This window comes from Talpa europaea (assembly GCF_964194135.1).
Source record: "Talpa europaea genome assembly, chromosome: 3".
Taxonomy (NCBI): Eukaryota; Metazoa; Chordata; class Mammalia; order Eulipotyphla; family Talpidae; genus Talpa; species Talpa europaea.
In genome coordinates this window covers 25,350,620-25,373,633 of record NC_140069.1, presented here as the reverse complement: position 1 = coordinate 25,373,633, position 23,014 = coordinate 25,350,620, and the positions used below count along the sequence as shown (strand labels likewise).

Genomic DNA, 23,014 nt, shown 5'->3' with positions numbered 1-23,014 from the left:
GAGGGCTTGAGGAGAGGGGTTAGAACAAAGAAGGAGGGAAGCGCAATGGACTATGGGTGATTTGAAGGTGGGTGCACTGTGGTGGCACCTGGTGGGGGAATCCAAATATTACCTCAATTGAAGATATATAAATTAAAAAAAAAATTGAAACTAGATAACTAAGCAGAAAAAAGAAACAGTGAAATTCAGGAGACCAAATACCAGCACAGTGCTCTTGCTTCTCTTTCAAACACTGCCCTTTTCTTAGTTTTATGGAAATTTGTTTGGGATCACTTAAGCATAATTCTCAGAAGTATCATATTAACACTAGGTAAGTTGTTTTTATGTGAAAAGTTATTTGTGATACAATTTTCTCTTTCTCTTTTAATGTTTTGAATGACTGGATGGAAGCACCGAGAGGTGAAGTGATGAAGCAAGCAAAGTAGATTTAAACTCCATGTCTAACCAAATTCTTAGTTCATGGAACACATTTTTTATTAAATTTCTACAGGGGCTCCTAGTTTTTGTTATATTACACCCACTCTATTTTTAGTAGAAATTAAGAAACTTCTTATTGAGTAATTGAAAAAATTATAGAAGGGACCTATTTAATCATCATCTTTTATTATCACTCTCCATCTTGTAATGGGTGTATTTGCTAACATAGTCAATTCTGTTATCTTAGAAATATTGTGTGTAGTTCTTGTCAGAGAATGTGGCTTACAAATTTCCAAATCTATCTGTTTTAAGTATAGTGCCCAGAAATTACTTGCTTGTAGATTGCATTTGGTGTTCAGTATTGTGAGACACTAATCAGCTAAGGACCATAATCCTCCTTATAGGGTACATTCTGACTTGACCTGGAACTACATACAGCCACATAGTAACAGCATTAAAGAATAACCTCTTCCTTAGCAGACCCATCACTGGAGGAATTTATAACTCAATCCATGAATGACTCTTATCTTTTTAATTATTGTGTTTTGAAATAAAATGACTGTAAGCAAGTCATCTGATTAAAATTGACTCCAACGATTGTGCTAAAGCTAGAAGGATTAAATGAAAGCACTGCCTGGCTCAGTGTTGATGTATTTTTGTCGACATGATGCTTATGCTTGACAGATGTGCATTGGTTGAGTAAAAGGTAAAACTATAAAATTTATTAAATATTGTTTTCTGTGAAAATTGATCTATTTTATGTTTTTTCACTAATATAAATTGACTGTTAAAAGCTTTTTGTAGTGCCTTCATATGAATCCTTTAAATACTTGATTTAATGAGTCTTAATGGCTTCAAATTTTGGAATTTGATTGCAATGTTATGTTAAGCTGTTGTTAGCATTGTGTATTAATGAAGTGCCATTTTAATTCATTTAGCAATATCCATGCTTTATAAAGCTTTTTAAAAAAGTAGAGGTGTTTTTCGTTTCTAGGGATTATTGATTCTTCTAATGTTTCTATTCTTTTATTTAAAAAGTGACAATTATGTAATGATCTCTGTTAATAAAGATTCTGAGTGAGATTTTCAGGTAGATAGTGCTTAATGCCAATAATAAAGCATTTGAATTCATAGAATTAGTACTTTAAATTCTTTACTTTCATTGTCATTGTGATTCTTAAAACTTTCATGAATCTTAAGAATTAAAAATACATGATTATAAAAACTTAAATTTCCATGTCACCATTCACTGTCCTTATAAGTGTTTTCAGATGTTTTCTGGGTTAAATTTTCAGACTTGATTATTTTACAGTATATATGATCAGTACTTACGTGGTATAGTAACATAAGCTGCATAGGATGCTAAAGTTATAAACATTAAAATACAAGCCACAATAGAAACATAATATATAATACATAAATTAAGATTGTCTTTGGGAAATTGGAAAAGTGGCTTTAATTGAGAAAGAATCTTTATATTTGGAGTTTCCCATTAGTATGATATTTAGACATGGCATATGAAGAGACTAATTGGTAGAATTTCTTATTCAGAACACTATGCTTAATTTGGTTAACATTTCTACTGGAGTATTTGATGTGAATATATAACTAGAATATTTAGAAACAAAATGAGTAAGTTACATGACAAAAAATTATAAGTAGTGAACAGAGAAATACTATTGATTAAAGTAGATTTTGAGTATTTCTACATGTGATTTTCTGTAAACTGATTCTAGTTAGGGGAAAGTTTTGGATTCTGACTCTTAGTTTCTCAGGTCTTTGAAGAAGTAAGTGAATTCTAACACTTTAAATGAATGCTTCATTCTTCTGAATAATTTGTGGGACCAGGAAAAAGAATAACTATAAGAAAGAAAATATCAAAATGAACAAACAACTATGAACCAGAGACACTCTATGGGGGGTGGGGGGTGAGGAAAGGAGGGCTTGGGGTTCAAAATAAGGGGGTTGTAATTGTATGGGGAATATAAAAATAAATTTTAAATTAAAAAATAATAAAATAAAAAAATTTGTGGGTTGAATACTACCATTATCATTGCTTAGAGAAATGTACAGATTATTATCGTATTCCTTTACCTATAACATCTATTCCACCTGGCAATAATAAACATTAAGACTTTCTTATAAAAGCCAGGAGTGATGATAGAGATATAGTACTCTTTTTTTTTTTTTTTTTGGACTTCCCTCTGTGCCTGAAAAATGAGGGTCAGAAATACAGCAGTTTTAATTTATAGGAGAGTATATGTGAAATAATTCATGGTATAGGTGATAAAATTACTTTAACAGGTTTTTTCCATATTTTTGAAGTTACTGATAGCAGATTCTTCATTGTTTGCTAGGAGTATTCTCCAAATAAAATCTTTCCTTGCTTCTGGCCCAGCTTTTATATACTGTAAGGTACTCTCCCTTAAAGTGTGTTTTTAAAAACCTAATTCCATGTTAAGTAACAGTGACAATAGTCTTCCCAGTTTCAGAAATCTTAGCCACTGTTCTATGTTCACTTAAATCCAGTAATCAGCATCTACAGTATGATTCAAATGCTTCAGGCACATTTAATAATCTTTACAACAAAGTGATTGCTGGCTTTGCTATTGAATTCACTTTACTTACGATTTTTGAAAATGAGTGCTATAAAAAGCATATATGCTTATTTATCAATAAATAGAATATATTTCCTGTTTTGTACTCACCATATTCACTTTATGTATGCCCTCCTTTCTTTCAAAAATTCATGTTAATTCTTCAGGGAATGAATTGCTTCTCCCCTTCCCCAATCCCTAACACACAATGTGATATTAAATATAGTATTAGAGCCCTGTAATTTACAGAGGTTTTACTCTAAATGTTTAGTTATAGAGTGATTCACATTCAAAATACATTTTGCCAAAGAAGTCATTTTATAATAAACAGTTCGATTCTGAAGCCCAACAATAAAAGCCAAATTAACACATAATAGAGCTAAAAAATTACACTACTAATAAAAGTAGTTCCTTTCACTTAAGAAGCTATTACTTCCATGAGGAAAGAAATTTTTCTTTCTGTGAGGAAAGAAAAGAAATATTTTAGCAAACCAGTGAATTTGAGTATAGAATAAAGGAGCAAACCATAAAAAGTGGAGATAATCTAAGTGAGAATTAATCAATTTCTAAATTCAGCTGAGTCTGTACTATGTGCCAACTTACTTAGATCCAGGTTTCTAGTCTTTATGAAACCTAACATTTTAAGGGTATTATAAACATCCCCGAGTAGAATAGATAGGATTACCTAGTGCAGTGAGAAAGAAGACCAGTATTATGTTGAACTGCCTTCAATTTCCCCCTTAAAAATTTCCTGAAAATTTTTTGCTTCCCTTTCTTCCATGGCCTTAAGTTTCACATTTTGGAGATTGTTTGTATTAACAGTTTTAAAGCGTATGAATATTTTTGATAATATTGTAAAAACTGCTTGTTTTCTTTGAGTTCTTTGAGTTCCATTTGAGATCAGGTATTTTGAAGGACTGAAATTTGCCTAGCTTGGGAGCATGAAGTCTTTTGAAAGGGAGAGGTGAGGAGAAAGGCTTAGTGAGATGCTTTAAGATGGTTGCACAGATCAATAACTTTGGAAAATCCTTGAATCAACAAAACAACAACTAAGAATTCAGGTTTATATATTATGAAACAGCATTGAGTAAAAAAATTTTAAAAGAAAATTATAGCAATTTAATCAGACTACCCAACACTTTTCCAGTAAAGTTGTATATTTTTTTTATAAATGGACTAGTCAGCATAACTCTGTCATTCAGATCTTAGTTCAAAAACACCTTTTCAAAAAGACCTTCCATAATCAATGTAGCCTCTCTTAGTTTCTAATTTTACCCTCTCTAAAATTTTTGAACCGCCTTCAGTTTTTTTTTTTTTTTTAACATAGTGGTAATATTTGTCACTATATGGGATTACCTTAATTTACTTTTGTTTATATGCTTGCCATCTGTTTGGCCTACTTAAAAAGAAAACTGTGAGAGCAGAGAGCCTATGAATTTTTTTTGCTGTTGTATTCCCAGCAACTAGAATCATATCTAGCAATGTTAGTAAATCCTAAATAAATGTTTGTTGAATGACTAATACTGGTGCTACAAAGATATATTAGATATAGTCCTCTCTGGTTCAAAATTTAGAGTGTGGTGGATAGTACAGAATGTACAGAACTCTAGTTAGGTAATTGTAAAAGGGTGAAAGTATCTTCTGGAGAAATACACAGGCAGAAAAGTGAGCTCTAACTGATGAGCTTATCATAACCATCCGTGGTAAGCACCCATCCATGCTTTCACTTAATAAAGGCATTTTACTTTCCTTTTTATAGTCCAAAATTCATATACTTATATATGCTATAAGACTGTTCAGTCCTAATTGAATTTTAGTGAAATTGGAATTTACTTAAACAATTTCTACATGAAATTTAAACATTTGTTTATGTACCATATAAATTTGAGAAACATGAGAATCTTAGATTGATAAAATACCATTTTTAGCAATACCAAAATGTATTTAATTTCTGATATGAAGTCTGCATCTAATGGAGACTAGATGGTCAGTTTAAGAAAGCACTGATTTAATTGCTTCTTCTTTAGAGTTTCTTAGGGGATATTCTCATTAATCTCAATATTTTAGTAAAGTAAGTAGATATAAGTAGCCAGTTAATGAGTATGCTGAATGTTGGCATTAGTATGTTAAAATTTGGTCTTAATCATTTAATTACTACTTGACAGGAGAATCCTTAGTATTTTTTATTATGCTTCAGGTTTTCATTTAGGCATATCAGCTTGATGAAGCTCTGGTATCAAGATTCTAAGTTCGCTGTCCCAGAAAATAGAAGAGAGGCTTAGAATGAATGATCACTTCTTACTGCTTTCTTTATTCTTAGTCTATTTTATATTTACATGTGTATGTATTTGTAGGTACTGATATAGCTAGATCTGACTGAAAGTTACATGTAGCACCTAAAATAGTTTTCACCTAATGAAAACATGCACTAATGTATGTAATCTATTATCTCTCACTTTTATTTTTTTTTATTATTATTTTTTTTTTAATAGAGGCATGCTTATTTATTTATTTATTTGTTTGTTTGTTTTGTTTATACAAGCACTGGGTACAGTCAGAAGCGCGGGAGGGTGAGAGAATTCACCAGAGCCAGAGCGGGGAGCAGAGCAGGCAGAAGGACCGAAGTACACTGCTGAGGGGAGCAGCGGGCCACAGGAGAGGTCTGCACGCCATGTGGGACCCTCACCCAGAGGCCGGGGAGCAGCCGGGGATCGAACCGGCCGCAGGCTGCTTCGCAACCCAGCGCTCAACCGCCGTGCCACCGGGGAGGCCCTATCTCTCACTTTTAAAGCAGAAACTCTTGGAGATTAAATGACTACATGGGTTCAAAAAACTTTAATAGCAAAGTAGTACCAAGAAACCCAGATCGCTTAATGCTAGTTTATCATGATATAGTGCTATCATGCTAGTGATTTTTTTCTTCTAGTCAGATATATATATATATATATATATAAAGCAAAACATTAAAATTAATTATGCATACCATAAATATATAAAATATATTATAGGTGAATATTCTAAAATTTATTTTGAGTGCTCTGTTTTAATTGTATATTTTAAGCTCGGAGTCCATGGTTTTATAGACTAGTTATAAATTAGTAAATTTATATGATTATTAAAATTTATGATTAAGTCCTAAATGTTTTATATATAAATGTAAGAATGTAAATGTGAAAAAACTACATCTACTTGCTTAATCATGAAACTTTTAGGGTAACAGACCACTCCTTCATTTATTACAATACTTTTCCCTTTATGGTTCCTAGTTAGAGTTTACCCTGGCATTCCACTTGTGTGAGAGTTGGAAGGTATATAAGAGATACAGAAACCATTATCAAGTATCAGTCATTGGCAGGCAGATGGTCAGATACAAAAATCTAAGTCACTCCTGGTCAAGCCCCTGTTAACTGACCACTTTAATGCTAAGCCTCTGAGATGTAATTGGTGGCAAATTCCTAAAGACCCTGGAGATTGACAGCAGCTTCATAACGACCATTCTGAGAACCGTGGTCTTTGTTTCTTCAGGCTAAGATCCCCAGCATTAACTTCTCTAGTCTTTATTCCTTTAAGAGTATTGTAGATTCAGATTCCTATATTATAACCTGATCTATATGGAAAACCTACAGCAACTTTTAGTTTCATTAATGAACTCTAGTTGATATATTGGCAAACTATATTCCAGATATGAGGGGAAAGAAGTTTCATGACACAAGGGAAACCAGAAGAAAGTGGGAGTGATGCTAGGTCTAGTCATTCCACATGGATCTTTGCTGTGCTCTTGCATCAGAAAAATACTAAGAAATTCCCAACTCAATTACGTTGGTCATCTTTAATTTCCCCTGACCCTACTCTTTCATTGTCTCCTGTCCATGTGTTCTGGTAGAATCCCATAGTAGTCATTCTCAACCTTTTTGTCATCTTCAGGGTTCCAGTCCCTTTACTTCTCATGAGTAGTGGTTGACATTATCTGAATTCATGCCACAGAATAGCGTGGCGCGAATACTTTGTTATCAAGAGAATATTGTGTGTGATTGCAAGGTCCACCCAGGTTGTGAACTTAATGTGTAGTCTCTTCCTCATAGATTGTTAGGAAATATGAAGGGTCTGATGTGAAGTCAGGGAAGTGTCACTGAGCTGGCCTTAATCTTAGTTAAGAGGGATTAAAAATAGAATCCTTTGTGACTTCCTAGATTTTTGTGATGAATAAATCACCTGCTGGTATTAATATAAATTGTTTAGCTCAAATTAGAGTAGTAAAGAAAGATTGGCAATATCATAAAACAGATCCCTAAATGCACCAATGCTAGGAGTGATTTAGATAGATAATGAATGAAAACAGAGTCATCAGTTTAGCTTCTTTATGTTTTTTTTTCCTCTCCTTGGTTTATCCTATCCTTTACAATTTTTTTTATATTTTATTTTATATATATTTCACATCATTCTTCCTTTTACAATAACTTTCATTCAGGGTGCCAGGAATTGAGAGAACATAAGGTAGAAGTTTGCTAAGCTCTTGAATAACAGTCAAGCGATAGTGTATTGGGCCAAGCAAAGAATGAAGGCTATTTTTTCAGCAGCAGACTATGATGTTGCTTATGTAATTTCAAGGTGTAAGTATATTCCATATATAGGTGTCAGGCATTTAATAACTACCTCAAAAGTACCACTTTAACTTCCTATTTTAACTGAATAAAATGGATATTAGTAACATTTTTGTAAATGACATGACTGTAAAGTAAAATTTAAAAAAAAAGCAAAAAATTTTGAATTTATCATTCAACCTGTCAGTGAGTCAGTAAAGTGTAAACTCGCTTAAATGTTGCTCTTCTCATCATTCTTTTTCTTTGGTTACATAGGAAAAGAAGTCCCTCAGTGTCCAGAGATCAGAATAGAAGTTACGACCAAAGGGAAGAAAGAGAGGAATATTCACAGTATGCTACTTCGGATAGCGCCATGCCCAGATCTCCATCAGATTATGCTGACAGGAGATCTCAACGTGAACCTCAGTTTTATGAAGAGTCTGATCATATAAATTATAGGGACTCCAGCAGGAGAAGTTATAGGCATTCCAAAGAATATATTGAAGATGATGAGGATGTGGAGCTCAGAGATGAGTATGAAAGACAAAGGAGAGAAGAGGAATACCAGGCTCGCTATAGAAGTGATCCAAATTTGGCCCGTTATCCAGTAAAGCCACAGCCCTACGAAGAACAAATGCGTATTCATGCTGAAGTGTCCCGAGCAAGGCACGAGAGAAGGCATAGTGATGTTTCTTTGGCAAATGCCGAACTGGAAGATTCCAGGATTTCTATATTAAGGATGGAAAGGCCATCAAGGCAAAGATCTGTATCTGAACGTAGAGCTGCCATGGAAAATCAGAGATCGTATTCAATGGAACGAACTCAGGGACCAAGTTCTTATCCACAAAGGACCACAAACCATAGTCCTCCCACCCCGCGGAGGAGTCCAATACCCATTGATAGAGCAGACATGAGACGCACTGACTCACTTAGGAAACAACACCACTTAGATCCTAGTTCTGCCGTAAGGAAAACAAAACGGGAAAAAATGGAAACGATGCTAAGGAATGATTCTTTAAGCTCAGACCAGTCAGAGTCGGTGAGACCTCCACCCCCGAGGCCTCATAAATCAAAGAAAGGAGGCAAAATGCGCCAGGTTTCATTGAGCAGCTCAGAGGAGGAATTAGCTTCCACACCTGAATATACAAGCTGTGATGATGTTGAGATTGAAAGTGAGAGTGTAAGTGAAAAAGGTAAGCCTTCTGTCCTGACCGCACATCTCCCTGTAATTCGTTAAATATGAGTTTTCTTCTAAGGTTACATTTCTATTAAACATCTAATAGATAGTACCACATTTTTTAAAAAAGTCTTAATGATGTTAGTTATGTGAAGAAAATGTCAAGTTATAAAGAGTGGAAGATGTGTCCATGTAGAAGACAATATTTATTTTTTAAAAATTGCTTTTGACTTTGTTTCTAAAATTTTTCTTCCATTGTTGATGACATTTTTTCAAGTACTTATTAGTGATGGTTGTTAAAATCACATTTTTGCGTGTTTTCATTTAAAAGAAATAATAGTCTTATTCTATAGGACATTTGAAAAATTGCTCATAGTGTAAAGAGGGAAATATAAGCTATACATAATCCTTTCTGCCAAATACACCTATTCTTAACAATTGTTGTGTTTCCTCCCCCTTTCCCTGCACATGTATATTTTACATATTTATAAAATTGGTATCATACTATATACTTTTGTGTTCTAATTTTTTTCAATTAATATCAAATCATTAATCTTTTTCCAAACCATTAGGCATTCTTTAGACGTATGCTTTAAAATGACTGCTCTAATATTCTATCATAAGGAAGTGTCACAAACTATTTTAGGGGGCATTGCAGTTGCTTCCAATTACTAGTATAAACAATATTGTAATTGTTATTTATATATATATAGATATTTTCCCCACATCTTTGAGTATTAACAAGTATAAATTCATGCTTTGATTCTTTTAAGCTTTTAATTCAGATTACCAACTTGCTTTCCAGAAAGGATATAACATCCTGTATTCCTATTAGAACTTTCAGTCTTGAAGCACTGAATCTTTGCCAGCTGCAGAGATCACCAAAAAATGCTATCCTTTTGTCTTTCGAATTTGTGCAGTTAAATGTTTTCTGTGTTTATTGATGTTTGCTTTATTCTCTGTCCATTCATTTGTATTTCTTCTGCCCATCTTTCTCTTGGGCTTTAGTTTTTCTCTTACTGATTTAGAAGAGCTTTTTATATGATTAAGATTTTATCTGTTTAACATCATCTATTCCCAATGTAGTTCCTGTTTTGATGTTTATCCATTAATTTTCTTTGGTCATTTGGAAATACTGAATTGAAGATAACTAAATCATCTTTGGTAATTTTTTTACCCTATTACTTTTATTCTTAGAAACTCTTTATTCATCCCAGGCCAGTTAAATTTTGAACTGTTTGCTTGTTCATGTTTTTATTATTATGTCTTTTAACCTTTAACTTTTTAATCTTTTTGTAATTTATTTTGTTATATGACCAAATATATCAGATAGATGAGTATTTAACATGAATCTTGTGTATCAACCCCTCTCTCCATGCATAAATTTCTGATACATTTCATGAGTAATCCACTTCTTATTATAGAACCAGTAAAATCAGTGAAAGGATTCAGGAAGGCAGCCAGATATGAAGCTGATATAGAATCATTTTATATGTTTTTAGGCAAATAACAGGAGGACAGATTTTTTTCTTATGTTTACTTCTCAGTCGCTTTCGATTTAAAATAATCTTTATGCCAAAAGGGCATACTAAAACAAATAAGTGATAAAAAGTAAAAAAGCACTGTAAACCAAATAGACTCAGTAAAATGCATATGCAGTGAAAAAAAGTCAAGTTAGAGAGTCATAGTAGTTACATTTAAATTATAAAATACTAAAAAAAAATTATATTAAAATGTAAAGATAGATAAAGAGAAACTTATTTTAAATTACAGAATATATAGAAACTTTATTTTCCAGAAACTGCAGTGCTTCTTTAAGTTATTAATAAACTTTAGTTTGGTTATTTTCCACATTTGCTTGAGTGTATCATAATAATAAAAGAAAGAAAAAAGATCATTTTGTTGTATTAGAGGTTTGTTACAGATTCTGCTATGTAGTTCTCCTATTCTTAGCTAAATAATGCCTAGTTTTGCCACATAAAAATAGAAAACACCAAGCCAAACCATGAAAGTCTTGAAAAATTTCACAATATTTTTATATATGGTATCCTTCTAAGGGCTTATACTTTATTTCAGGAGTTTGAAGTATACACTCATAAAAATCACACATAAGTAGTTGCTAGAACATATACTTAAAGGGTGTGATCCTATAAATATACATAATATAAATCATAAGACAATGTTGTAAACCAGTGTTCACTCAAAAAAACCCTCAGAAATAAAAAGCTATGTGTGACTTGACTTAAAATCTTGTGTAATACTCTTTGGCAAAATTAAAACATGTATCAGATATGGAAGGAAATGACATGTCTCAGATCTTTACAATTTTTGATTATTTGTGCAAAAATGCTGATCTGATTAGGGTATGAGTTACTTTAAAGATTTTCAACATTGTGATTTATAGCCACTCTTGGTAATAACGTAGTATTTGAAAATTCTTTAAAATAATTACAGAAATTTTTTAGTGGCATTTTTCCTTATATTTTTATGTGGCGACTTCATTCTAATAAGTATTTGGCAACTTTTACAAGATACTTGTCTCTTTGTTTTATTATCCTAGGCTAAGGAACTTCCAAGAATGTATTTTATAAGTCAGATGATTTTCTCACCGTCTATCCCTCTTCATTCTTGTTACAACATTTCAAAAACAGACAAAGCAAAATTTCAAGTAATCTAATTTAAAGTGTTAACCAACCCCACGTAGGCAACAGCATTCACTGTGATTGGAGAAAGATTCTTTCCAGTCTCACATGTGTCTTATTATAGCTACAACTACATAGTAGGTTCTTTCCTGCTCCTTAAATAGTAAAATTCTATTGACAATCACATAGTAAACTTTACAGTTAAGCCTATAAAAATTTTTTATTCTCTTCCATACTATTAGTGTCTCTGTTTTTTAAGAAAGAAATTTTAATTAGTGGATTTATTTTTAATCTTCAGTTTTATTGATGCTTTTTGTAATTTTGCTATTTTTTCATTCATTTGTGACTTTGGCTAGATCTCATTATTTCAAATACACAGAATTTCACCCAATTTGTAGTTGATGCCTCCATCTACACTGTACTCGGCATTAAATTACATCAAATGATAATTACAATATATGAGTGACTGGGTCATTAATTCTGTAACTGTAACAGGGAGGTTTTATGGAAAGAACATGAGTTTTAGAGTCAGAGGTGCTTAATCCTGACTCTGTCAGTTACTAACTACATGATTTTGCCCTATTTTTTAATCACTTTGTATATTTCCTTATCTATAACTATAATAATGTTTTCATTGGTAATTGTAAGGTTATAATTAGACATATATTTGTAAACTAATAAGTATTCTAGACATTTTTAGATTACTTAATGTTTTGATAGTCAAGGATAGCCAAGATTTCTAGAAGCTATCTTTTCCAGAGTTTTGAATGAAAATATAATTATGGTCACAAGTATTATAGTCATTTGTGCCAGTTTTACTGTTCCAGGATCTACTTCATGTTGAACTAGATTTGTGTTTCCAGGATAAGATTAATAATACTTTTTAATTTGTTGAGATATTATTTTGAGATGTAATTCAGTGTCTCAATAAATACTGCATACCAATTTATTCCCTTTTTTTTTTTGCCAAATGCTTTTTTAGTACCTATTATGCAAGGTGTTGAATGGGATCTAGTGGATAATATAGAGACAAGTAAGACACTTTCTTTTACCCTCAAGAAACTGAGAGAATAAAATAACTAACAATATAAGCCCATTGCACTAGGTAATTATAGGACTTCAGAGGAGGATAGCATTGGTCATATCCACTGATTTCACGTGATTTGTATATTATATAACACTCATCTTTTAACGCCGTATAAAATAGTTGACTTTTCATAACAGTATTTTGATCATTTATCCATTTTTGTGTTTGATTAGAAAATTGCAAACTGATTTTTTTTTTTTGTCTTTGGATTATATGGCAAGAGATGTCTTAGATTGCTGGTGTCATAGTATCTCTGAATTTAATGTTGGACATCACTCTTGAAGTTTAAAATGTCTTTCATAATTTTTTTTAAACTTTTTTTTAAAAGATTTTATTTTATTTATACAAGCACTGGGTACAGTCAGAAGCACGGGAGGGTGAGAGAATTCACCAGAGCCAGAGTGGAGAGCAGAACAGAGCAGGCAGACTGATGAAATACACTGCTAAGGGGAGCAGTGGGTGGCAGGAGAGGTCTGCGCGCCATGTGGGACCCTCACCCGGTGGCCGGGGATCGAACTGGTGGTGCAGAGGCTGCGGGCAGCCTCACAACCCAGTGCTCAACCGGTGCGCCTCCGGGGAGGCCCTCTTTCATAATTTTTAAAGTACCATTGATGTTCCAGTTACATCTATGGTTTCCTTATTAAATAAACTTGGCAGGTTTCTCAAACTCAGCATCACTGAGGTTGTATAATTGTTTTGTGAAAACATCTTGTGTGTTGTAAGGTGTTTAGCAGCATCCTTGGCCGCTACCCGCTAGATGCTAGTAATAAGGCAGTAGTAACAACCCAAAATATCCCCAGACATTGCCAGATATCCCTGTAAGAAAAGTTCCTGCTTCACTTCCCCCTGAATATCCATGACCCCTCCACTCACTCTTCCCTCTTCACTTTCAGAACCAATTGAGAGAATTAGAGCAAGCATTAAAAAAGAGAGAGTGAAATAGGATAGATAGGAAAATACCAGCATAAAGCACCGAGTAAAACTGATCTGTACAACATTTTTTCAGTTGTGTGTTTATAGACTCACAATGTATAGTATATGTGTGTGTGTGTGTGTGTGTATATATATATACACATTTTAAAAAGCATTTAATTTTTTTTTTTTAGTTTCTTACACCGTTGTTTGTTTTTGTACAATATTTGATTTCTCCCCTCATGTGTAGTCTGCATAATTCTCCCACCACCATGCACCTGTGACCATCACCATAGTCCCTTATGCTCTTCCTTCCCCTGTTTTGACACCTCTCTTTTCCCCCTCTTCTGCTCTATGCCTCAGATTTATGGTATGCCTACAAGTTTTGTCTTTTTCCTGATCCTTTGTTCAGTTTCCCTCTTCCCCCCTATGTGAGACCATCCAATATTAAAAAATATATATTTTAAATCTACTTCCATTATATTAAATTTTTTCAACTCACTTGATGTTAATGGTTCCTGCCTCCCATCTCCTGGACCTGAAGAAAGGTCTAGAAATAATGTTCAGTGGCAAATTGATTTATTATATACACTGTACTTTTTTATTTCATATATTTAATCTTAACATTATTATAAAAACTTTTTTTTCACATTAATGACATAGTCATGTCAGCCATTTGCCAAGCTGCACAAAAGATTACCAGTTTGATCTTTTTTAAGCACCAAGATCACTTGTGGAAAGTCAGTCCTAACCTGACCTTACTTGGTTGTTCCAAGTCTCTTTGTTTCTCTGTAAGTAAAAATATTAAGAGACTGGACTGCTAAAAGCAAAAATACATGTGAATAACAGTCTTTTAAGTTTACATTATGAAATGTTTGATTTAATTATTAGGTTCTCAAAAGTGGGACAGCACACTGCTTACTTTTACTTATTCTTGGGAGAGGATGTGTGGAGGTAGGAAGGTGGGGCAATTTGGTGAATAGATTGAATAGATACAAATAGGAAGAAGGGAAAGAAAAATGGAAACAAAACAAAACAAAACATTGGTACTATCAAATGAGTGATATTTAAAAAAGTTAAAGCTTTTTATGGATAGTGGTTTTCTCACCCTAATTCAAATGCTGTTGTTTTTTAGCTAACGGGTTTTATTTTGGCGCTTAAGACTTGGTCTAAACATATGTGGCCTTTTGATTTACTGACTTTTATGGCTTTGTCCTATCTTTAAAATCTTTTGTTTTCAGAGTTGACAATACATAGGAGCAAATTGTTACAAACTTAATGACTTGAAACAATACATATTTACTATCTTATATTTGTTTGTGAGGGAGTCTGGGCATGACTTAACTGTATGTACTCTGCTTACAAAAGCAATCATCAGGGCCTCCCCGGTGGCGCAGCGGTTGAGCGCTGGGTTGCGAAGCTGCCCGCGGCCTCTGCGACGCAGGTTTGATCCCCGGCTGCTCCCCAGCCACCAGAGGAGGGTCCCACATGGCGCGCAGACCTCTCCTGCTGCCCGCTGCTCCCCTCAGCAGTGTACTTCGGTCCTTCTGCCTGCTCTGCTCCCCACTCTGCCTCTGGTGAATTCTCTCACCCTCCCGCGCTTCTGACTGTACCCAGTGCATGTATAAACAAACAAACAAACAAACAAACAAATAAATAAATAAAACATGCCTCTATTTAAAAACAAAAAACAAAAAACAAAAGCAATCATCAGGGTGTTTTCTGGGCTGTATTCTTGCCTGGAGATTTGACTGGGAAAAATCCTACTCCAAATTTAATGAGATTGTTGGCAGAATTCATTTCCTTAATAATGGGTTGCAGCCTGACATTCCTAGACTATAGGCACAGTTCTTAAAAACTGCCTGCTGTTCCTTCCTACATGGGCTTCTCATCATGGTGCTTAATTCATCAATCAAGCACGGAGTCCCTAGAACAAGTTGGTTCCCTAGACAAACTCCTACTAGTGATATCAGGGCAGTGCCATGCAGTCACCTTGCTGTCTCACCACCTTGATGAAGAGCAAGTCAACAGGTCCTGCATGAAGGCAGGAATACCATGAGGTGAGGATAATGGAGCACCTCCTTAAATTCGCTTCTCCAAACACAGACCAGTTGTTTCTGAAGCAACTCCCTGGAACACCACTGGAAAACCATTGCTTTAGATAATACTCTTTATATGTAACTTTTAAACTAGGGCTTTGAGCCTCCTTTAATACTCACATTTTCTTCAGAGGGCAAAAGACCTGAACCTTATCATAAGCTTTAATGGCTCTCTTATGGACAAAAATGAGCCTCTGTGAAGATTTCAGCATTATATCTAAAAATATAGTTCCTAGAACACTTCTGTGAGAAGGGATAGTTTTCCAAATATGTATGCTATATTACTCTTGTAAAGAAGCATATTGTCATTACTATATGAATAGTCCTACACTCAAGGAATCTATTTTATTACATTGAATTCAGAGTTTTCCAAACTGATTTGAGTAGAATATCACTGAAACCTATTGACATTTTGCTGAGCCAGTGTTCTCTGCTGGGAAATGCCAACATGTATAGCACGACCAATTAAGAGGAAGGTAAAATACCAAGAAGAGAAAAGAGAAGAAAAAATAAAATGGATTATAGATGACTTTCCCTGTCCATTTAAAATGAAAGTTATGATTATTTTCATAATGATGAAGATGATACCATTAACATCAAGATGACTGCAGTTTATCAAGAACTTTCATGACCATTGTCTTATTTAAACCTCCCAACAATCTGTGAGATATCACAATTAATCTCTTTTTATATAGATGAGTAAATGGGGCTTAATGTATTATTTAACTTGCCCAAATCATAAAATTAATAGAGTGAAGCCAATATTTTAACCTTGGTTTTGTGACCCCAGCTATAAAACTCTATCACAACATATTGTGACATTATAAACATGGTAAGTTAAAAATGAGGATGTTGAAAAATGCCTTTGTATAGTGTGTGATTTATTTGGAAAACCTTTATTAACCCAAAGTAATGAAAAATAATGCCGTCAAAATAGTTAACCTCTTGTATTTATTGAATGACTGTAGAAAAGTTTATAAACAGCCTATCTAAGCTTTTTTTCTTTGTATCAAACACACAATACACTATTAAGGTAGTTTATATTTTAGTAGGGGTAAGAATAGGAGAAGATTGTCACCTAAGACATGAATCTTTTAGTGACATTAAACTAGATTTCATGTTTAAACATGAATCATTGGATATCAGAGTTAAATAACATTTAGTGTTCTTTTAATGTAACTTCCTAGCTGAAGCACTGATCTGCTCTCTGTTATCATGCTGACAAATGGAACTCTAGCCCTTTTTTGAGCACTTCCAGTGATGAGGTGGTCACTGCCTATGAAGAGAGAAACACATCATCTTTAATTCTGAAATGACTACAGATTTTGCAGGAAGTTGCAGAGAGCATACAGAGTGATCCTATGTGCCCTTCAACTAATTGCCCCCAGAGCTTCCATCTTGTATAACTATAGTATGACATCAAAACTAGGTAATACACATTGGAGCTGTTTGTTAGTTTTGTGACATATTTTCATATATAGATTCATATAACCATTGCTTCCATAAAGGTACAGAACTAAATATATCACCACAAAAATCATCCTTATGCTGTCTCTGTAGTTAACACCTTCGTCCTTCCTCCTCATATCTAACCTCTGTTAACCTTTGTTTTCCATCTTTATAATTTTGTCATATTGAGTATCTTATATGAATGAAATCATGATATTCATTTGATATGACATGTGACTTTTTGTGATTTTTTCCCCTCATTCCATATAATGCTCTTGAGGTTCATCTATGTTACATATCAATAGTAGTTTTTTTTTTTTCATTACTGGGTAGTCTTCCATGGTATGAAAAGACCATGGTTTGTCATTCTTTTATTTATATAAAGCACTTAGCCTTTTATCATAAAATACAATTTTAATTGTAGATTTTTGGTTGGGTTTTTTTTTTTTTATCTGAGCAAGTTCTCTGTTCTTTCAGGTGTAATTTGTTATTCTGAGTGTTTTATCTGCATCAATGAATAAGATCATATGAACCCACCATCCCCCTTTAACCTGTGAATATGAGAGGTTATACTGATTTTCAGTATTCAACCAGCCTTCCATTCTAGCAATAAACCCTGTTTGCTTGGAATGTATAATTCTTTTTTATATTACTGAATTCTATTTGCTAATATTTTGTTAAGGATTTCTTTTCATATTCATGAAGGTTGTATCTTCATTTTTCTCTTTTGCCATTTTCTTTTGTTTTCTTTTTGTCCCGTTTTTCATATCTTATATTTTAATTGTCTTTGTATGAGTTAAACATATTTTTAGAATTGCATTTCAAATCATTCATAGTGTTTTTGACTGTATTTCCTTGCAAAGATATTTCAGTGTTGATCTATGTAATATATCACATTTGCACAATTTGTCACATCCCACTGCTGTTATATTTTACTAACTAGAGGAGAATGTGGAAACCCTACCTCCTTTAAGCATCTTCATTGTAATGTAATTGTCTTAAGTATTTCTTCTATATGTATTGAAAACGACATCAGACATGTATATTGTTTGCCTCAAACATAAACATTATTTAGAAAACTTAAGAGAATAAGTAAAGTCTATTGCATTTACCCATGTGTCTGCTTATCCTGGTCTTTATTCCATCTTAGCAGTTGTACGAACCTTCTTTTTGTTTTCTGAATTTCTAGCCATTCCTTTAGGCTTGCTTTGTTGGTGACAAATTCTTTTAGTTTTCTTTTGTCTGAAAATGTCTTTCTCATTTATTCCTAAAAAAATACAGTAACTATATGTAGAAATCAGGTTAACATTTATTTTATTTCACTAACAGATAAATTATTTTGTCACTTGCTTCAGTTTCTGATTCACTGGGTTAGGTAATGTGTTGTTTCTTCCTGCTTTCAAGGGTGTCTTTTTTTTCAGTTTGATTATGATATATGTTTTTGCATAGATTTCTTTCTTTCTTTTAAAAAAAAAGATTTATTTATTTATACAAGAACCGGGGTACAGGCCAGATGTGTGGGAGGGTGAGAGGATTCACCAGAGACAGAGCAGGGAACAGAACAGGTAGAAGGACTGAAATACACTGCTGAAGGGAGCAGAGGGCGAGACAGGGAGGTCTGCTACACCATGTGGGACCCGCGCTGGTTGCCAGCTGGGATCGAATCGGTGCTGCAGAGGCTGTGGACAGTTTCACAGCGCAGCGCTCAACCACCTGCACCACTGGGGAGGCCCAGATTTCTTTGTCTTTTTCTTCTTTGGGGACTTATGTCATTTCCTGAGTGAGGAGGTCACATATTTTGTAAACTTGGGGACTTTTCATTCATTATTTCTTAAAATACTTTTTCAGCCCCATCTTTTTTCTCCTCTTTTCGAGGACTATAATGACATGAAGCTTAGATCTTGTTATAATCTATTCAATAATAAGCATAATTTTCCACATATAACAACTTTGCTTTTTTTTAATTGGTTTCTGGCACAGGGGAGAGGAGACATTGTGATCTGAATTCTCGTACCTTCACATAAGCTAGCCAAGAATTTTCATTTACCAACTCCATACTATATTCAGTCTAATTCAAAGATTTACCAAAGCTCTGTTGTGAACAATAGTGTATTTTGGCAGGGTATAGGTTTTCTAAGATTAAAAATACTCTCAGTTTTTGGGTAGACATAAAATTATAATTCCTATTTGTTTCACGAACAAGATTTGGACGCTTTTCTCTAGTTCACAAATTAAAGAACTGAACTTTTGCCCTTACAAATTGAATTTTGACTGTGTTAACACAACTTCATCATTCTTCACAAATAAACTTCTTAAGAGAATAGTCTCCAGTGGTTCTCAAACATTAATGAAGATCATGATAACTCGGGAGGCTTGTTAAAACAAAATCTGCTAGGCCTCATTTGCAGAATTTCTCATTAGCTTAGGATGGTGTGCAAGAATTTACATTTCTAACAGTTCTCAGGTGATGTTGATTATGCTATTTGAGGCTTCATTTTGTGAACCATTTATCTACACACAATTTTTCTGCTTTCATCTCCCTTAACTCTTTCGTTACTTCACTCGCATTTCAAATTTAATCATTTTTTCTAAAGTACCTTTTCTAATACCCTTCCTGATCTTTGTGTTGCCAAATCAAATGCACATTCTTCAGTTCCTCATCTTACCTTATGTGTAGAAATCATACTGTGTGGTTGATTTATCCTCCTGTTTACTCAACTTTGTTTTATTTGGTTTGGAGACATCCCATCTCCATCCTTCCTTTTTATTCTCTGCATGAATTTTTACAGTTGCTCTTTTTTATTCTTTTCCTCCCCTCTCTCTCTCTTCCCCCCAACACACACACAGAAATCAAACTTTAAATGTTAGAATTCAGTCTGGACCTTCTACATAGCCTACTTTACCCTATGTTCCTATATGATCCGTTTACTACTGTCTGTATGCTAATAACTCCCAATTTTTTTCTTCAGCTGAGACTTTCCTTTTAAAAAGCTTTATTATGGCTTACCCAGTTTATTTCTGATATGAGCTCTTGAATAACAGGTATTTGGAACAATACATCCAAAATCAGTCACCATATTTGATAAACTTTAGGATGCATATTTTGCCGTTTTAGTATCTATGAATCTTACAATCAGTGACATCTGAAATTCTGTGAAATAGAGTTATGCCCTCCGCCTCCTTCCCCAGTGAAAAGTGATCCTTGAGTCTTCTCCATCTCATATATGGTCTTTCCTTGCATTCACTTGTTAATGCTAGAAACTTGGGAGGTGTCCTTGACTTTTCAATCTTTCTCGACTCTTATTTCTACCTCAGAACATCTCTTAGTTTCCTCTTTCCTTACCGTATCAATTGCCATCACCTTTGATTTAAGCCGTACTTACTTGTCGATGGATTATTGCAAAGCCCCGTAGTGTCTTCCAACCCATTCTCTACTTAGTACTTAGTTTCTTCTTATAAAAATATAATTCGGTTCATGTCTCTATCTTTCTTAAAAGCCTTCAATGCATAATCTTAACTAGTCCTAGAAAGGCCTCTCTAAGCTGGTTTGTGCTGCCTTGCCAGTCTCATTTAGTACTGATATTCTCCTTTATTCTGTTTGGTTCAGACACATTGGTGTTTCATCATTTCTTTGACAATACCACATTCTTACTGGAATGCTCTTTCCTGTATTTTTCCAACTGCCTTCTTACTTGTCCTGTAAGTCACAAATTCCGTTCTTAAACATTAGAACTTCAGAGATGTTTGCTGACCCCCAAATGTAAATTAGACCTTATTGTACTTTTCTCCTATATGACACTGATGTATGTCTCGTTATACACCTTATGAATAATGCATAGCAACAGAAGGTGTTTAGTAAATATTTTAAATAAATGAAAATAAAATAAGGTTTAAAAGATATATTTACATAAACTAAATTCTTTTTTTAAAAAGATATATTTATTTATGCATACAAGAACTGGGGTACAGGCCAAAGGTGCAGGGGTAAGAGGATTCGCCAGAGGCAGAGGGGAACAGAACAGGCAGATTGACCAAAACACACTGCTGAGGGGAGCAGCGGGTGAGACAGGAGAGGTCTGCTGTGCCATGTGAGTTGCTCCCTGGCCTGGGATCGAACTTATGCTGCAGTGGCTGCGAATTACTTCATAGTTTGTGTCTTAATCCTTTGCACCACCATGGAGGCCCTATAAATGAAATTCTTTTGCAAATGTAAGGCACATAAGGAACACTTAAGCTTGGGAAATGAATGTTCTTTCCTACTTGCCAGTGACATAAGTTGTCTGACAAAATCATTTTAAAAGGAAATTTACTTTTCATGAGAATGTAATTTCTGAAAAAAGTTAACAGATTATTTCAAAGTAATGTTAATTAATGATATTTGAGTCAAGTTTATTTTAGTTTTACTAATAGAAATTGAATGAATCTGTTTGGTCATTTTCATATAAAGTTAATTTTTTGTGTAACCAATTCTTTTTTTAAAGACCCTTTTTCTCCCTCTTCCCTGCCTCCCACTTTTAGGAGGATTTAGCATTATGAAGATCATCAGATTAAACATCAGACATTTAATTACTTGGCTTTTTGTTATAGTGGTTATTGGCAAACTGCTGTTTTCCTTTTTTCAATGCTTTTTAATCTTTGGGGAACAAGCTTATGTCTGTAGGCCAGCATGAAAAAAATAGACATAGCTGATAGCCTTTTTCTTTTTCAGAGTATATAATTTTCATTTCTATTCCTGTTGATTATTAGCTTTTTCTCTTCTTGCAGGACTTTTGTTCTGTGGGGTCTGTCTAGAGTTACATGAACTTTTGTATTCTGCATTCTATAAATTTTACCCATTTGGAATCTTAGCTTCCCCTTGGTATGTATAGTGAGTGCTACAAAGTTCTTGAAACAGACAGGACCACACAGTTTAACATGTTCGTAATGTCTTTGTCCGTCCTTTCTTTCGCCGTCTCCTTTACTGCACTCTTGTCTGTCTGACTCTCACAGGAGACATGGATTACAACTGGTTGGACCATACGTCTTGGCATAGCAGTGAGGCCTCCCCAATGTCTTTGGTGAGACATGTGGAGCCTTACTATTTAATTTCCGTTATCATTTCACTTTTCCTTTTTATTTACACCTTTGCATGTTTTCTTTTTGTATCTTTTTTTTTTTTATCCCACACCTGTAGGGGACAGTCAAAAGGGAAAAAGAAAAACTAGTGAGCAGGCAGTTTTGTCGGACTCTAACGCCAGGTCTGAGAGACAAAAGAAAATGATGTACTTTGGTGGCCACTCTTTGGAAGAGGATTTGGAATGGTCTGAGCCTCAGATTAAGGACTCTGGGGTAGATACCTGTAGTAGCACAACCCTTAACGAGGAGCATAGCCATAGTGATAAGGTACTGAGATTGTGGAGCCTGCCTTTTAATCTGCTCATTCGGTCTTCGTTTGCTCTCTGTCACTCATTGAAACAGAACATAATGAAGGACAGGGCACTTTAAGGGTCAATGTAGCATTTCTTAAGGTGCAGAAAAGAAAAACAAAACCAAAACAAACAAACCAAAATACTTCTTGCTTGCTTTGCTGTTTTTGTTGTATGACGGCATACCAAAAAATAAGTAAATGAAAATAAAAATTAGGAACAAAGGAATGTTTTGTTTATGGTCGCATGAGAGAACTTTGTAATGTTATTATAAATCACAAATATAAAGAATTTCTGGATTGGCTTATTTGAATGCTTGCATATATTTTCCTTGGGATGAAAATTAAATTATTAATAGTTTGAATCCCAGGCAAAGGGAGATAATTGGGTCTATTTGCACAGAAAAGTTGTTTTTCTTTTTTCCCTTTCACTGTCATTTTGCTCTTTTGTTTTATTGTCATAGCATTTTAATGTAGTATTGATTAGTATTAGAGCCATTACCATCTGCTTTGGTATTTATTATTTTTGCTTTTAGTATAGTGAAACTTTTGAAATCTTTAACATATAGATGTGATTATTGACTGGAACTTGTCTTTTGCCTGCTAAATTTTGCATGAAGATGTGCATGTTACTCTTAGATAACTGTGAA

General features: G+C 34.0%; 1 protein-coding gene across 28 annotated transcripts in view; it reads left to right on the top strand.

Moving 5' to 3' along the window:
• Window positions 1-23,014, top strand: part of RIMS2 (regulating synaptic membrane exocytosis 2) — a gene marked incomplete at its 5' end in the record, with an annotated part of 441,015 nt that overhangs the window by 190,577 nt on the left and 227,424 nt on the right. For 16 of the 28 annotated variants that reach the window (XM_084229230.1, XM_084229225.1, XM_084229248.1 and 13 more), the window contains 2 exons: window positions 7,871-8,787; window positions 21,950-22,017. In XM_084229230.1, coding sequence (XP_084085356.1) covers window positions 7,871-8,787; window positions 21,950-22,017 — 985 coding nt within the window. Of the gene's footprint in view, window positions 1-7,870; window positions 8,788-21,949; window positions 22,018-22,133; window positions 22,343-23,014 lie in introns of all 28 variants that reach the window. The other 12 variants (XM_084229226.1, XM_084229247.1, XM_084229223.1 and 9 more) reach the window with 1 other exon arrangement.